This window comes from Oncorhynchus mykiss, chromosome 28 (assembly GCF_013265735.2).
Source record: "Oncorhynchus mykiss isolate Arlee chromosome 28, USDA_OmykA_1.1, whole genome shotgun sequence".
In the NCBI taxonomy this organism is placed as follows: domain Eukaryota; kingdom Metazoa; phylum Chordata; class Actinopteri; order Salmoniformes; family Salmonidae; genus Oncorhynchus; species Oncorhynchus mykiss.
In genome coordinates this window covers 9,200,001-9,217,700 of record NC_048592.1, presented here as the reverse complement: position 1 = coordinate 9,217,700, position 17,700 = coordinate 9,200,001, and the positions used below count along the sequence as shown (strand labels likewise).

General features: G+C 44.1%; 1 protein-coding gene across 3 annotated transcripts in view; it reads right to left on the bottom strand.

Annotated features, from left to right (window-relative positions):
- Positions 1 to 8,677: 8,677 nt before the first annotated feature.
- The window catches only part of LOC110508460 (endothelin receptor type B), a 28,648-nt gene continuing 19,625 nt past the window's right edge, over positions 8,678 to 17,700 (bottom strand). For all 3 annotated transcript variants that reach the window (XM_036966693.1, XM_036966691.1, XM_036966692.1), the window contains 7 exons: positions 17,297 to 17,700; positions 11,612 to 11,724; positions 11,296 to 11,500; positions 10,510 to 10,659; positions 10,251 to 10,384; positions 10,037 to 10,145; positions 8,678 to 9,897 (listed from right to left, as the gene is read on the bottom strand). The exon at positions 17,297 to 17,700 is cut by the window's right edge and continues 40 nt beyond it. In XM_036966693.1, the coding sequence (XP_036822588.1) occupies positions 9,766 to 9,897; positions 10,037 to 10,145; positions 10,251 to 10,384; positions 10,510 to 10,659; positions 11,296 to 11,500; positions 11,612 to 11,724; positions 17,297 to 17,700 (1,247 nt within the window). In that variant the 3' untranslated portion in view covers positions 8,678 to 9,765. The remainder of the gene's footprint in view (positions 9,898 to 10,036; positions 10,146 to 10,250; positions 10,385 to 10,509; positions 10,660 to 11,295; positions 11,501 to 11,611; positions 11,725 to 17,296) is intronic.

Below are 17,700 nucleotides of genomic sequence, written 5' to 3'. Positions count from 1 at the left end.
GACTCTAGGGAAGTAGATAAAAGGCCTCTTTGCCAAAATCCTGAATAATCTCTTTAACCCCCTGTGTGTGTGTGTGTGTGTGTGTGTGTGTGTGTGTGTGTGCATGTGCATGTTGAACTTTTTATCTTTCTCATCTGCAAAGCCACAGGTGCCTGGATACTTTATGTAAATACTCTAAAGCCCTAAACAAACAGACAGGCACACAGATAGAACACGGAGCGATAAGAACTCTAAAATACAACACACATTAGAACCCTAAGCCTCCTTGAATTGGGTTTTCCTCACGTGGATGCCAAACTCACAACCTCAGTCCTAGGGTTGCTGCGATGTTCAACTGCAGAGCACAAAACACTTTCACTTCAATCTCGAGCTACTACACAGGCCCACCCACCTCCTTCTTATCACAATACCATTGTTTTTGTCTAGTAAATCATTAACAGTCACACTGGTGTTTGGGCTTTTGAATGTAAACCCAATGTAAGTCTTATGATGCGCAGTGTTTTAAAACAGAATAGAAGTACTCTGAAACACCCAAAGTGGTTCTTCAATCTGAATATTGGTGTTTTTAAGAGTGTGGTGAAAACACTTTTAGGGGTTTCGGTACATGTAAAAGGCAACATTAAAACACACACACACACACACACACACACACACACACACACACACACACACACACACACACACACACACACACACACACACACACACACACACACACACACACACACACACACACACATTTGTCATACAATCAAATGGTTAAGAAATGCAAATACAATTCATGATCAGAGCCTGTGGAGAATTTTTTTGGGTGTGGGATTCCACCTTCAATGTTTTATTTAGACAGATTAAAAACAGGAGACAGAAGGAGTGAAAGGGGGACAGGTGACTTCTGGGGTAGTAAGATGGTACATTTCATGACTAACACCTGCCTCTGATTGAGAACCATATCAGGCCATACATAGAAACGGACAAACTAGACACACAACATAGAATGCCCACCCAGCTCACGTCCTGACCAACACTAAACAAGGAAAACACAACAGAACTATGATCAGAACGTGACATGCATGTGCATAAGCATGGTAGCAATTGAAAGGGAACAGTTTGGAGATCATGGGAGCCACACGCCTCTCCAAAATGTCCACCGTTCCTCAGTAATTTCATTCTAGTCTTCAACTAGAAGGTGCTTTGAGCTCTCCTAGCTGTGCCATTGAGGGACGAGAGCAAGCACACTTGTAGTTGTCTTGTTTGTTGTTGCGTTTGTTGTTTACGCCATCCAAAAACGGCCCGTTGTACATCGCAATCTGGGTCAGGTTGGCATCATTTGAAAGCTTGTTCTATTGCCAACATAAAATATGATCTTACCAGGGGAGGCTGCTGAGGGGAGGACGGCTCATAATAATGGCTGGAACGGGAGCATATGGAATGGCGTCAAACACATGGAAACCATGTGTTTGATGTATTTGATACCGTTCCACCTATTCCGCTCCAGCCAATAGCACGAGCCCGTCCTCCCCAATTAAGTCGCCACCCACCTCCTGTGGATCTTCGTGTTAGGCTTTCACAAGGAAATTCAGAGAAACTGATGGTCATTTTTGGTGCGTATAGAAAGGAGTCATGAGGTGCATTCAGAGGCAGTGGATTTTCTTCACAATAGACAAACATAAACTCTGTCCTGCTCAGAACAACCCAGGGTATGAGGCCATGTCATCTTGTAACTATACACTAAACATAGTGATAAACATGTTTTTAACACTGTATATGACGTTCATTTTATGATATGGAAATGTGAAGTGCAAATTTGGACTCGGGTGTTTGGCTTGCTTGTATGACATCAAGGCAGTCCCACTGGGCACAGACGTCAATTCCACGGCACAGGCCTCTATTCCACGTCGGTTTAACGTCATGTCATCGAAATGATGCGGAAACAACGTTGATTCAATTCAGCGTGTGCCCAATGGGGTATTTATTATAATCCTCAACGTCTCCTCTTTCAAAATACATTGAGCCCTGTTTATTCGTAGCATTTCCCTCACTCAGACAACAACGTTCGCAAGAAGTTGCCCTATTAACGGAAGGGATGGGGTCAACTTCTTGTCTCCCGCGGTGCTAAAGTTCAGAGCGGCTGTGAGTCAAAACCCACACAGTGATGTGAAGCGGAGCTCTGACGTCATGTATAGCATGTTACTATACAGCCGAAATAAACGTTCAACCCGTATACATAGTGTAAAGGGCCGTGAGTTGTAATGTAATCGTGATGAAGGGATATCGAAACCCGTCAGTCAAAATGACGATCAGTAACGAAACGACCCATTCCCACATGTTCATCTTCACACTTTAGAGGCAGATACAGTATCCTGCCAAAATGGGTTAAATTTACCGTCAGCTTACCCTCACAAACTTCTAACAATAACTAGTTGGGTGGGAAAACACCAAACTGACCTCCAATCAGTATCCAAGGGGTGACTTCATCCGACTCCGCAGACTACTGCTCTGCTTCCTCTTTCCCCTAAGGGCCCCCCTGCTATCCCTGGGATGTCCCTACCCCATTGGTTGAAATGTTACATGTTTAAGGCAAGGGTTAAAGGGATACTTCAAGATTTTGGCAATGAAGCCCTTTATCTACCATCGCAGAATCAGATGAACTCACGGATACACTTTTATCTCTCTGCTTGCAGTTTGAAGGAAGTGTCGTGTCTTTGGCATCTTTCAGCTGAAGATGAATCTTTATCAAAAATTCTCTGTAATTATTATTAGGTGGTTAAACTACTTAATCATGTAACTGTAATTAACTAGGACGTCGGGGCACCAAGGAAAATATTCAGATTACAATGTTAGAATTTTCCTAGTATAACTTTCAGATATTTTAATATCTGATCACTTAGTCTTCTGATTAATGAATTATTCTTAAATTGTTGGTTATCTGAATGAACCCAGTCTTCACTATGAGTCATCCATACATCAATAGTCTTAAAATGATTTATTTACTAACTAAGTACTCACAGAAATGCATTACACAAACAAACAAAGTAGATATGGTTACAAAGAAATGATAGAGGAACGTGGCCTAGTGGGCTAAACCGGCATGGCGGCTTGTTAGACAAAAGGGGAGTGGGGGTCAGCTGAGAAGACACTACAGAGTTGATAATTATAACAATTGAAACGCTAATCCTTTGCACATGAACGCTCACTCATTCGGGAATAATTGCAATCAATATATATATTTACGCTCAGTGTGTCATCGGGATCTCTGTTGGAAAGTTTGTTTCTGTTGGAGAGTTTGTCCGCCCTCTCTCTCTCTCTCTCTCTCTCTCTCTCTCTCTCTCTCTCTCTCTCTCTCTCTCTCTCTCTCTCTCTCTCTCTCTCTCTCTCTCTCTCGCTCTCTCTCTCTCTCTGTCGTGGTTAGAATGGATAGTTCAGAGTGACGTTCATTCATGTCGTTGTAGAATAGATGTTTTGGCGGTTGTCGGTCTTCGCGTTCAATGATACCGAATTCCTAGCTGCAGACTAGTAATTAATATCAAAGACTTGCTCTTATTCTGTCGGTATCGATAGTCTAAGAGTTTAACCACGTGGGATGGTTAAAAGATTCAGCAATCTACTCAAACCCTTATTTCCCTCTGTGATAGAGGTACTGGTCTGGTCTCAAACCTTGGCCCTCTCGTTATCGAGGTAAGCTGGTCTGGTGATAGAAAACCCAGGTGGGGGTTTTATTCGGAACATCGAAAGGGGTTGTCTCATGACGCCAGGTCCTGTCTGTGCCCCTGGGGGCGTGCCAATGACTTAGTGAAACTTTAAACAGAAATACAATTCTCTCACATCAACATCATTACATAGCATCACATCATTTCACAAATAGTATCATCTTTACTCATTCATTTTGTACAACAATTAGATGTAGGCCTCATAACTGAGGCTAATGTATAAACAGCGTTATGGTAATGTGGCCGTTTTGTCTCTCACGAGTTTCACAAAATTGTACCAAACGGACCAGTTCGTGGCTGGATTCTTCACCGATCTTTTATACATTCTCCAGAACATAAATATTGTTCAGACCTCCAGTTCTGTGAGGTCGAAGAAATTCCTTTGTTCTCTCTATGAAAACTCACTCTCTCTCTATACTGTGGCCATGAGGAGATCATCTCCTCCAGGAATTTACGACCTCTCTGACCACAGCAGCCTGGGTGTAGGAGACAGAGAGAGATGGTGCAGAGGTAGGGGGATGGTGCTCGCTGTGTCCAAAGAGGGCAACGTCATGACAGAAGTTTCTAACTAGTGTTAGCACAATGACTGGCAGTCTATGGTAACTGCTAGCGTGCTAGTAAATACCATAGACCTCCAGTCTATGCGCTAACGCTATTTATCATTGGCTCGCGAAACTACCTCTAACTTCCTTCAAACTGGATGCAGAGACTTAAAAATAGTATCCATGAGTTCATCTGACTCTGGGGAAGTAAACTCCCGAAGAATCCCTATCAGGCTAGGGTAAGGTTAGGGGGTTAGGGTTTAGGGTAGGGATGTCTCAAGGATCCCAAAAAGCACTGACCCTACGGGCCCTTCCCACAGTGAATTCTGATTGGCCACATGCCCTGTGGTAGGTAACCCCCGGCAAAGACCATTGTCAGCAAGAAGCAAAGGTAAACACAGGTATATTTGCAATGCAAAAGGTACAGAAGGTAGAGCAAGCATACCGTACATGCACAGTGCACACAAACACCCCTCGGGCAAGTGGTGCAGCAGTTTAAGGCACTGCATCTCAGTGCTAGAGGTGTCACTACAGACCCTGGTTTGATCCCGGGCTGTATCACAACCGGCCGTGATCGGGAGGCCCATCATTGTAAAGATGTGAGTTTGTTCTTAACTGACTTGCCTAGTTAATACATGGTCACTAGCACTCCCTATTGGCCAGCGTGCACAGGACACGTGTTTATTCCAAGGACTGTAGAACTGTAGGCCCTCTGCTAATACAGTCATGTATAATTCAACATAGGCCTATCCTTCCTCTTTTTAAAGACACCGCTAATCTGACTTGACTGGAACGAGGTTAACTGCAATGTACACACACTGAGTTTACATTTATCCGATAGGCTCATGTCAGGCTTTCAAGCCGGTCTCTAATCTCTCAAAAGGGAACACCACTACACAGTACACGCTAAAGCATCTATTCCCTCTGGCCTGTATGAGGCATTCCTCTCGACCTGAGTCATGTCTGCTGTTGCGTGTGTATGGTAGGGCAGCATCGGGCCGCCACGCCACATAGAAAACAGAATGGGATGCCAGTGAGCATACAATACTTGGTTTTAGACAGAACTTTTTCCAGTGCCAGTAAAGGCAATGTTCTGCTTTTATCTCTCTTTTTATCCCCATCTTCCTCCCCCCTCCCCCCTTTTATCTGTTAAGCACAGGAGGTTGATGGCACGCTAACTGGGGAGGACGGGCTCGTGTTAGTGGCCGGAGAAGTCTGAGTGGAAAGGTATCAAGAACATCGAACTCGTGGTTTCCATGTGTTCGATGACATTCCAGTTGACCTCCCTGCAACAGCCTCCACCGCTGCTGAGTATGAACTGGGGTCCGAGAATTTGTTGGTTTGGCCCAAAAAGATAGGTACACTCCCCTACTGTTAACATACAGTAGCAGAGGACATATTGTAGTCGCACAATCTGATTGCGTGCGTGTCACTACCTTCTGTAGACAGTCTCCCTTTCCATGATAACTCCTGGAGCCACTTCTGTTCCACCCTCTGAAATTACACACTTCAGGACTTTGTCAGGTCTTTTTTTTTCTCCTTCAGATTCAGGAAACACATACAGGTATAGACATACACAGATATAGATCATCTGAGGAGTTCATTCAAAGAGACAGATCGTAGTGAAGATATCTTTATTTCAGTCGGTACATAGATACGATATCAAATGTTGGGGTATTTGCAAATTGTGTTCTGTTTTATGGCAAAATTTGATATCATATCCCTTGACAATTACATTTTCGTCATTTTATCCAGAGCAACTTTACAGGAGCAATTAAGGTTAAGTGCCTTGCTCAATGGTATACAGACCGATTTGTCACCTAGTCGGCTCTGGGATTCAAACCAGCAACCTTTCGGTTACTGCCCCACCGCTCTTAACCACTAGGCTACCCTGCACCGCCAATAAAAGGGTGTAAATGGAGACGACAGGTTTTTGGACATAGAAAGACAGAACCTGTCAGAGGGGTCTGACCATTACTCTTATAACGGAGAATACAGGGAGAAAACCCAGAAGGAATTTTTCAATAAATCATCAAACCAAACTGATCAATCCCCTCTGTTGGCATGAACACTTGACTTGACCCTCTACTAGTTCTTTAGAACTCAGCCAGGGTCGTTTTCCCTGGATTTACTGTATGTATCCACATAAGACTTGGTGTGCCCAGCTTGTTGTTCATATGTCCATGAGTTAGTTATAAAGCATTGGATCAAAGTTGTGGCACGGTTGCTCTACTCTTCTCTGTTTCTATTTGAAACTTCATACACACGTGTGCATAAGACACACACACACACACACAACTTTGTTTGGCATTCTCTTGAGTGAGTGAGGATCGTGACTTTGGGTTATTTCAAAAAGTTTGCCTTGAAGTGATTTTACTGCAGAGCCAGGAGAGTGAGCGTATGTGTTCTCTGCTCCTTCACAACCTACACACACACACACACACACACACACACACACACACACACACACTCTGCAGGTCTATCTTCTTTGTTCAGTGTAAATGTTCATGTATATTTGGCCAGATGGACACACTCTCCCCTTCGCACACTTAGCACAATGTGTGTCTGTGCACGGCCATACCTGTGTCCTGATCACACTATAGATTCATATAAACCTAGATTTACTTATCTAAAAAACCCTCTGTGTCACATGATAAGTCAGTGCTATGGGCTCAATAGTCTGACGGTGTGTGACATCACAGCGGGGATGTCTTGTGAGAAGAGAGGGAGAGAGAACGACAGAGACGCGTGGACAGATCAGAATATGGCGATTGAGGCTAAGGGAGAGACACACCCGTAGCATCTCTCTTTTCTTTATCAACAGGAGAGTGAGCTGAAGAGCAGTACAGGGGCAGAGTGTAGCCAGGGCCTGCTGTGTGGGTAATGAGAAACAGAAGGGCTGAGATGGACTTGGATGGTAAGGCTCGTCTGTTGATCTTCTAATGCTGCCATCAGTGCGGGGTTCATTGCTGGGCACTGATTCGACAAGGAGCTGTGAAAGCACACTGTTTTCCAACCATCAGAACTCATCACTGGCACCGTTGTTGATAATGACAGCAGATAGGGAGGAATAGAGGGAGAGAAGGATAGGGGTGAATGGACAGTGGGTGTCTTTCATGGGTAATGTGACGTGCGTGACACTGCATTAGCCCGAAGGGACATTCCCAGGTCAAAGAAGCGTTCTGTCTCACATGATGGGGGCCTTTGGTCACACTCTGTACTGCGAGGGGGGGCAGCGAAACAGCTCTGAAGAAAAAGGGTTGTGGAGTAAACAATAATAAAAAATAAAAATAAAAAAACCCCGAAGGGTTTGGGGTGGTGAGATTCAAGTTTACGTTACAGTAGTTTGTCTTTAGGGAGATTTGACTCATTGACTTCATTGAAGTACAATCAACTCCTGACGGGCGCACGCTGTGGTCACCAGTCCTAATTCAAGTACGGTACATTATCTGTACTGGCTCAGGATTTGGTTTAATGCAGTTTTGCATCTGGGGTCAACTGCAGTGATCGGTTGATGTCTAGGACGTCTACTTTGAGTGTCTTTCTCTCTCCTGATATTCTTTTTTTGGGGGGGGAAAATGAAAAAGATAGAGGTAAGCAAAGGGTAGGAAAGAGGCAGGCACGTCATCACAACCACAGGACTTCTATGTACACTATATTCACTGTGTACAAAACATTAGGAACACCTTCCCAATGTTGAGTTGCAAACCCCTTTTCCTCTCAGAACTGCCTCAATTCGGCCGGGGCGTGGACTCTACCAGGTGTCGAAAACTTTCCACGGGGATGCCGGCCCTTGTTGACTCCAGTGCTTCCTACAGTGGCAAGTTGGCTGGATGTCTTTTGGGTGGTGGGCCATTCTTGATACACACGCGAAACTGTTGTCTTGCCCGTTCACCCTCTGAATGGCACACCATACACAATCCAATTGTCAATTGTCTCAAGGCTTAAAAATCCTTCTTTAACCCGTCTCCTCCCCTTCGTCTACACTGATTGAAGTGGATTCAATAAGGGATCATAGCTTTCACCTGGTCAGTCTATGTCATGGAAAGAGCAGGTGTTCTTAATGTTTTGTACACTCAGTGTACAACAGCATCAACACAGCGCTCCACATGCAGTCACAGCATCCGATTCCTGACTCTATAAGACAGAAAAACACAGAACTGCAAGGCATATGAAGAGAAGAACTACTTCAAATGTATCCTCTCCCTCTCATCCAAGTCCCCAATAACCGTCTCTGGCTTGTCACCCTCGCTATTCAATCATAAGAAATCAATCTGTTTTTACAATTGGATGGCAGTCCACAAAGCTACAGAATACTAAAAGAATCATACATGAGACAAACTCGGAACTGTTTTTTCCATAAACCTATTGTGAGAATGTTTGGAAAGTGCTGCCATTTGCGATTGCCTCACACGAAGTCAGACCCAATCAGATCAGCAGTTTAATGAGAAACAGATCAATCCTAGTAGCGATACAGAACATGAAGACAAACATTCAAAGATGCCATAGCAAACTATCCAAGTCAAACCCTAGCAATATCAAATAGTGTAAAAGCAATTTAGCAAAGGCGTGAAAGTGAATTCATTCTTAAGTCCTTGAATTCAGAGTAGTATACAGGATATGTTAAAAAAAGCCGCAAATATATCATACAGTACAATATTTCAACCTTCTTGCAATGTTCATATAACGTTCCCTATGTCTCAACCTCAGGCATTTTCACTATGACGCCTCTGCCACAGCCCCTTTGGGTTTGCCTGATATCGTGTACCTTATGAACATTCCTACAGAGGTTATAACCAGGGGGAGTCACAACCGGCAGTGTCATTTCTCCACAATATGACAACCCTATGTTGTGCCATTCATCATCAATAATATCTGATTGTATGCATTGAACCTCTATCCCTACACTCATTTTTTCCCCAAATGATCCTCTTCTCCATCAACACTCTCCCAGCTAAACATTCTAGACCAGGGGTAGACAACTAGATTCAGCCGCGGGACGGTTTTTGTCGTAGTGGATGGTCAGGGGTCTGGAACATCATTTATACACTGCAAACTGACCACAACTAAGCCCAAAAAGAGAGACCCCCCCCCCCCCCCTGTAATTTCACATCTTGAATTACATTGAGACTCTTTTTCAGATGTATTTGTGGGAATACTTGAGAACAGATTTCCTAAATGAACAGATTTTCATAAAGTAAACTAATTTCTAGCGATTTGACAGTTTATTCTGAACCAAAACTTTGAGGGACCCTTGTCCGCAACACTTGTGGGTTTAAGTACATTTGAGTACTTCTTCCTCCAATCAGAGGAGACTTCGCTGGATCAGTCCTTTAGGGCACTTATTTTCTCCTGGCGGTTTAAAACTACATCTACTGAGTAAGGGCACTTCTTAGGACACATCTTATGGCCGTCTCATAATGGTTTCGGTCAGGATCAGGTTACATGACTGATCTTCAATTAGTCCTTTAGAGCACTAATACGAGACTTCATTGAGTGCGCGTGCGGGGCCCCTCTCATGCTGAAGTGTACTTGTTAGTAGCACGTGAGTTGCTCTGGTCGGTCCGGTCTGTGACTTTGAGCTTCATACAGGACTGCTTCTCATCAATCAACATCTCCGCTGGCAGACACCAGCAACACAGGCATGACTAGAGATAGAGATAGAGAACATTAGCTCTTTGTACATACATACAAGCCCATCAGGCGTTAACCCTATTTTGGCACGCTGTTTAGATGCTGTGTGTGTGTGTGTGTGTGTGTGTGTGTGTGTGTGTGTGTCTGTCTTACCCTGAAGCAGCTCTTGAAACGCTTGCTGACCATGTAGAGAGCGATGGGGTTGATGCAGGAGTTAAGAGACGCCATGTTGATCCCGATGTAGTCTAGCACCAGGAAGAAACTAGGAGAAACACACACACACACACACACCCAACATGCTATTTCATCTCCTATTTACAATATTAAGGTCAGCGTAGAGCGAGTGGGGCACAAAGATATTCCTCACCTGAGCAGTTCACAGCGGTTGGGGTCCTTCTCGTCATAGATGGTGAGCTTGAGGATGCGGCTGAGATGGAGGGGCAGCCAGCATAGAGCAAACACCAGCACCAGGCAGAACACTGTCTTAGCCACCTCCCGCCTCTACACACACAGAGATCAATCGATCAGCCAACTAATCCACCTACCTGGCTCCAGTGCCCGTCAGAAGTAAAAGAGGCCCATCTAAATGATTTAGGATGCAGATAAAGGGTGAAGAGAGAGGTTACCTGTTTGAGATGGTCACTCAGGGTGATCTGGACTCCGTTCTTCTTCCTCAGCATCTCACAAGTCATCAGGGTGTAGAAGACGGCGGTGACGGCCAGAGGGAGGCAGAAATACACACTGAACAGCCACCAGTCCTTAGCTGACTTATAGAACTGGGCGACACACAGAGAAAACACCAATGAATACAGGGCACACCGGATAAATGGAAACTCTGTTTAAGACTACTGCAGTTCACAATGCAAAATTCCCCTTTAGAAAGAGCCACGGACTGTAGAGAAAATCTGAGTCTGACTGGTTCTGGTTGGGAGCCAAATCCTAATGCTGAAGTATGAGGGAAGTGAAGAAGCATGAGAAGGAGGAACCCCAAAGGGTCTGGGTAACGTAGTTCACTTCTGGTAACACATCACTTCATCTAAAACCTCTTTGGGACGACAACTACAAAAGCTCAACCTATCATCTATTGGGCACTCTGAGACGCACGCACACACACACACACACACACACACACACGCACACGCACACGCACACGCACACGCACACGCACACGCACACTCACACTCACACTCAAACCTCCTTATCCAGACAAACGGGGGCCTCAAAAGTCAAGTGATTGATTTTTTAAAAACAAGGGGAGAGTCGGCACACTGCCGCTTTCCCAGACCAGGCCCCGACCAGGGACACTCCCTATAGACCACTCTTGTTTGTGTGCATGCTCTCGATGTGCGTGCGTGCGGTTCTTGCTTGTGTGCGTACTGTATGTGTGTGTACTCGTGTGTGTGTCTACGCACACTCATAAAGTCTGATTTCTGCATGGGGTGTAGCAGACAGATGCGGAGGTGCTCTCCCTTGTAGTCCATGGCGAGCATGTCGAAGGCTATAGCCTCGGGGACCGCCAGCAGTATGGACAGCAGCCAGATGAGTGCGATCTCTATAGCCGTCCACTTGGGAACACCGATCCCCTTAATACGGTTCCACGACGCTACCGCGCGGTACCTGGGTGTGGGAGCAGAGGGGGAGAAACATTAGGGCAACCATTTCTGGGTAGTCGATAAATGCAACTGTGTGTGTGTGTGTTTGTGTGTGCGCGTGTGCGTGTTTGCATACCTGTCAATGCTCAGAGCACACAAGCTCAGCACAGTAATGCCCACTGAAGCTTTCTGGACAAACGGCACTAGTTTACACAGACCTACACCAAACGGCCAATCCTCGGCTAGGAGCTAGGGGTAAAGATAGAGAAATCAGGGTTATTCCCAATGATCTGTCATGTAGTTATATTAACCATATGGTATTTAATGATTACCATGTCATTTCTATGTAAATATTTTGTAAATAGGCTAGCGGCCCATTAAAATAAAGCATCAGCACAACATTTCGCACTATGCATTTCACGCTATGAATCTACTTCATGATATTGTTTAAACAATGAAAGTTTAGATGCATTTACCAGTCATGAGTAAAAGACAAGAAGCTCTAACTGCTTATGAGGCCTGTTGTGATCACATGTGGAGGTTAACACCAAACTGACCCTAGATCAGCATTGAGGGTCAATCTCACCCTACTGTATTGGAATCATATGTGGTGGTCAGATCTCTACAGCACACAGATAGATTCTCCTGGTATGCATTTCATAATGTAAAGTTTGGCCTCCCATTACCCAAATATCTGTAGTACTCTATCCAGGGTCCTTCCACCTCAAAAAAAACAAGAAAGAGGACTTCGACACCCACCATCTCAGATTGTTTTGAAACTGTTCACGTTGTTAGAAACAGATACGATTAGCATTCCTGCAACATTCATCATGATCTCTGAGCAAATTAAGATAATCGATTGCACCCAAATTGACCATTTTAATTTAGATTCATATGTTATTCAATAAACATCCAATTTGAACCATTTTTTAAAAATGTATTTATAATGCGTAAGACATGAGACATTGTCAAAAGACATCAACGGACCCCACACATCCCACACCAATCCTAACCCAACAACGAGTGTACAAAACATTAGGAACACCTGCTCTTTCCATGACACAGACTGACCAGGTGAATCCAGGTGAAAGCTACGATCCCTTATTGATATCACTTGTTCAATCCACTTCAATCAGTGTAGATGAAGGGGAGGAGACAGGCTAGAGAAGAAGCTTTGAGGGTGAATGGGAAAGGCAAAAGATTTAAGTGCCTTTGAACGGGGGTATGGTAGTTGGTAGGTGGCGACACGGTTTGTGCTTTTCACGCTCAACAGCTTCCCCTGTGTATTAGGAATGGTCCACCACTTGAAGGACATCTGTGGAACACCTTCAACACCTTGTAGGTAGGGCGGGGGGGTGATGTTTTTTCCCCCTGTACAGAGAGATAAGTTAGTAGCTAGGGTTCCAACCAATTGGCCATAGATATTGATGGGAATATTCCACAAGTGGTATTTCCACCACCATATTATACATCTCATAAAATAAAATTTTTGGTGCGATCAATTCGCTTAATATCTCAGAGATCAAATTATATTTCGACAAAATATATGTTTCAGGAATGCTCAACTTATCCGTTTCTAACTACAGAAACGATTTCAGAACAATCTGAGATTGTGGGTGTCATGGCTTGCTGAGATGACATGGAATGTATCTCTCGCTCTCACACACAGGCCTACCACAGCCAAATGTACAGATACTGAACCAAAACATTAACACAACGTGCAACACTTTCTACGATTTTACTGAGCAACAGTTGATATAAGGAAAATCAGTTCATTGAAATCAATAAATTAGGCTCTAATCTATGGATAGAGAGAGACAGAGACCTATAGCTACTGTGATACAGAGACCTAGTTACTGTGATACAGAGACTTAGCTACTGTGATACAGAGACCTATAGTTACTGTGATACAGAGACCTATAGTTACTGTGATACAGAGCCCTATAGCTCTTGTCATACAGAGACCTATAGTTATTGTGATACAGAGACCTAGCTACTGTGATACAGATACCTATAGTTACTGTGATACAGAGACCTAGTTACTGTGATACAGAGACCTATAGTTACTGTGATACAGAGACCTAGTTACTGTGATACAGAGACTTATAGTTACTGTGATACAGAGACCTAGTTACTGTGATACAGAGACTTATAGTTACTGTGATACAGAGACCTATAGTTACTGTGATACAGAGACCTATAGCTACTGTGATTACAGAGACCTATAGTTACTGTGATACAGAGACCTAGTTACTGTGATACAGAGACCTATATCTACTGTGATACAGAGACCTAGTTACTATAGCTACTGTGATACAGAGACCTAGCTACTGTGATACAGTGACCTAGCTACTGTGATACAGAGACCTATAGCTATTGTGATACAGAGACTTAGCTACAGTGACTTAGCTACTGTGATACAGAGACTTAGCTACTGGGATACAGAGACTTAGCTACTGTGATACAGAGACTTAGCTACTGTGATACAGAGACTTAGCTACTGTGATACAGAGACTTAGCTACTGTGATACAGAGACTTAGCTACTGTGATACAGTGACCTAGCTACTGTGGTACAGAGACCTATAGCTACTGTGATACAGAGACTTAGCTACTGTGATACAGTGACTTAGCTACTGTGATACAGAGACTTAGCTACTGTGATACAGAGACTTAGCTACTGTGATACAGAGACCTATAGTTACTGTGATACAGAGACCTATAGCTACTGTGATACAGTGACCTATAGCTACTGTGATACAGACCTACACTGCATGGCCAAAAGTATGTGGACATCATTAATGCTTCAGTATACAATTACTTTCTTGACAATTCTGTGCTTCCAACATTTTTATTTATTTTATGTAGCTATGCAAGTCAGTTAAGAACACATTCTTATTTACAATGCTTTCCTCCTTGAAGGCAAAAGGCCTCCTGCGGGGACAGGGGCTGGGATTAAAAATAAAATTTAGATAAAAAAATGTAAAACACACAACACTACATAAAGAGAGACCGTAGACAACAACATAGCAAGGCAGCAACACATGACAAAACAGCATGGTAGCAACACAACAACATGGTAGCAACACAACATCACAACAACATGGTAGCAACACAACATGGTAGCAGCACAAAACATGGTACAAACATTATTGGGCACAGACAACAGCACAAAGGGCAAGAAGGTAGAGACAACAACACATCACACAAAGCAGCCACAACTATCAGTAAGAGTGTCCATGATTGAATCTTTGAATTAAGAGATTGAGGTAAAACTGTCCAGTTGGAGTGTTGCAGCTCGTTCCAGTCGCTACCTGCAGCGAACTGAAAAGAGGAGCAACCCAGGGATGTGTTTGCTTTGGGGACCTTTAACGGAATGTGACTGGCAGAACGGGTGTTGTATGTGGAGGATGTGGGCTGCAGTAGATATCTCAGATATGGGGAAGTGAGGCCTAAGAGGGTTTTATAAATAAACATCAACCAATGGGTCTTGCAACGAGTATACAGAGATGACCAGTTTACAGAGTACAGAGTGTAATGATGTGTCCTATAAGGAGCATTGAATGCAAATCTGATGGCCGAATGGTAAAGAACATCGAGCCGCTCGAGAGCACCCTTACCTGCTGATCTATAAATTATGTCTCTGTAATCTAGCATGGGTAGGATGGTCATCTGAATCAGGGTTAGTTTGGCAGCTGGGCTGAAAGAGGAGCGATTATGATAGAGGAAACCAAGTCTAGATTTGACTTTAGCCTGCAGCTTTGATATGTGCTGAGAGAAGGAAAGTGTACCATCTAGCCATACTCCCAAGTACTTGTATGAGGTGACTACCTCAAGCTCTAAACCCTCAGAGGTAATAACACCTGTGGGGAGAGGGGCATTCTTCTTACCAAACCACATGACCTTTGTTTTGGAGGTGTTCAGAACAAGGTTAAGGATAGAGAAAGCTTGTTGGACACTAAGAAAGCTTTGTTGTAGAGCGTTTAACACAACATCCGGGGAGGGGCCAGCTGAGTATAAGACTATCATTTGCATATAAATGAATGAGAATTTCTTGTTAACAAACTATAGTTTTGGCAAGTCGGTAAGGACATCTACTTTGTGCATGACACAAGTATTTTTTCCAACAATTGAATTATATTTCACTTATAATTCATTGTATCACAATTCCAGTGGGTCACTCTACAAGGTGTTGAAAGCGTTCCACAGGGATGCTGGCCCATGTTGACTCCAATGCCTCCCACAGTTGAGTCATGTTGGTTTTATGTCCATGGGGGGGTGGACCATTCTTGATACACACGGGACACTATTGAGCGTGAAAACCCAGCACCGTTGCAGTGGGTCAGAAGTTTACATACACTAAGTTGACTGTGCCTTTAAACAGCTTGGAAAATTCCAGAAAATTGTGTCATGGCTTTAGAAGCTTCTGATAGGCTAATTCACATCATTTGGGTCAATTGGAGGTGTACCTGTGGATGTATTTCAATGCCTACCTTCAAACTCAGTGCCTCTTTGCTAGACATCATGGGAAAATCAAATGAAATCAGCCAAGACCTGAGAAAGAAATTGTAGACCTCCACAAGTCTGGTTAATCCTTGGGAGCAATTTCCAAATGTCTGAAGGATCCACATTCATGTGTACAAACAATAGTACTCAAGTATAAACACATGGGACCACACAGTCGTCATACCGCTCAGAAAGGAGACACGTTCTGTCTCCTAGAGATGAACGTACTTTGGTGTGAAAAGTGCAAATCAATCCCAGAACAACAGCAAAGGTCCTTGTGGAGGAAGCAGGTACAAAAGTAATTATATCTACAGTTATATCTACAGTAAAACGAGTCCTATCTCGACATAACCTGAAAGGCCGCTCAGCAAGGAAGAAGTCACTGCTCCAAAACCGCAATAAAAAAAGCCAGACTACGGTTTGCAACTGCACATGGGGACAAAGATCGTACTTTTTGGAGAAATGTCCTCAGGTCTGATGAAGCAAAAGTAGAACTGTTTGGCCATGATGACCATCGTTATGTTTGGAGGAAAAAGGGGCACCTACTACCAAAACCTGTTCAAAGGCACTTCAATCTTTTGTCTTGCCCGTTCACCCTCTGAATGGCACACATACACAATCCATGTTTCAATTGTCTCCAGGCTTAAAAATCCTTCTTTAACCCGTCTCCTCCCCTTCATCTACACTGACTGAAGTGAATTTAACAAGTGACACCAATAAGGGATCATAGACAGACCAGGTGAAAGCTATGTCACGGAAAGAGCAGGTGTCCTTAATGTTTTGTGCACTCAGTGTATGACACCTACTAACGATGTAGTTACTTGAGACAGAAACAAAAGTAGGAGGTTGGTCGGGGAGGATGGGTGGGCGTAAAGCCACGACAGTCTAGCAATCCAAAGGTTGCATGTTCGAGTCGCATCGGGGACAACTGTAGCATTTTAGCTAACTCTTCCTTTAACCCTTACTCTAAACTACACCCAATTCACCTAACCTGCTACATTTTCTCATTATTTCCCCTAACCACCAACATCAATAATTCTCCTTTGTTGTTATAGCGCAACGAGCAACTTGGTCTCAGATAAAGACGTGTAATACTACACATCCTTCAGAGGTGTATGATAAAGTTACATCATCCAATTCGTATGCGATTGTACGACCGGGTAAGACGTACGTGGACAGAGAAAACATTTTGAACCCAATATTACAGTACAGCCTGTGTCTCACCCTGTACCACTTGACCACTGTGTGGACGTGCGTGTGTGCGCATGGTGCATGCGCGTGTGTATCTTATGTTGGCGTGTGCTTGATTGCTCTCACCTTGTACACATTGATGGGAATATCGATCACAATGTGCAGCAGGTCTCCCAGCGCCAGGCTGGCGATGAGAATATTGGGACCATTGCGCATGCCCTTGTTCTTGTAGATGATTCTTAGGAGCGTGAAGTTCCCGATGATACCGACGATGAACACGAGACACGACACCACAGTGTTGATGTACTTAAATGTGTCTCTGATCTCGGTAGGCCCCAAGCACATCGGCGGTAAAGGCCGCATGTGACGAGGAGCGGAGTCATTGGCGTTGAGCCTCGCCAGGCTCTCTTTACCAGAGACTACTGGTGTCTGTGTGGCGGACGGCAGGGCTTCTGGTTGGTTGGGCTCGTTGGCTTGTCCGGTGACCACGAGGAGACGTCCCGCCAGGAGAACCAGCGGGAAACAGATGA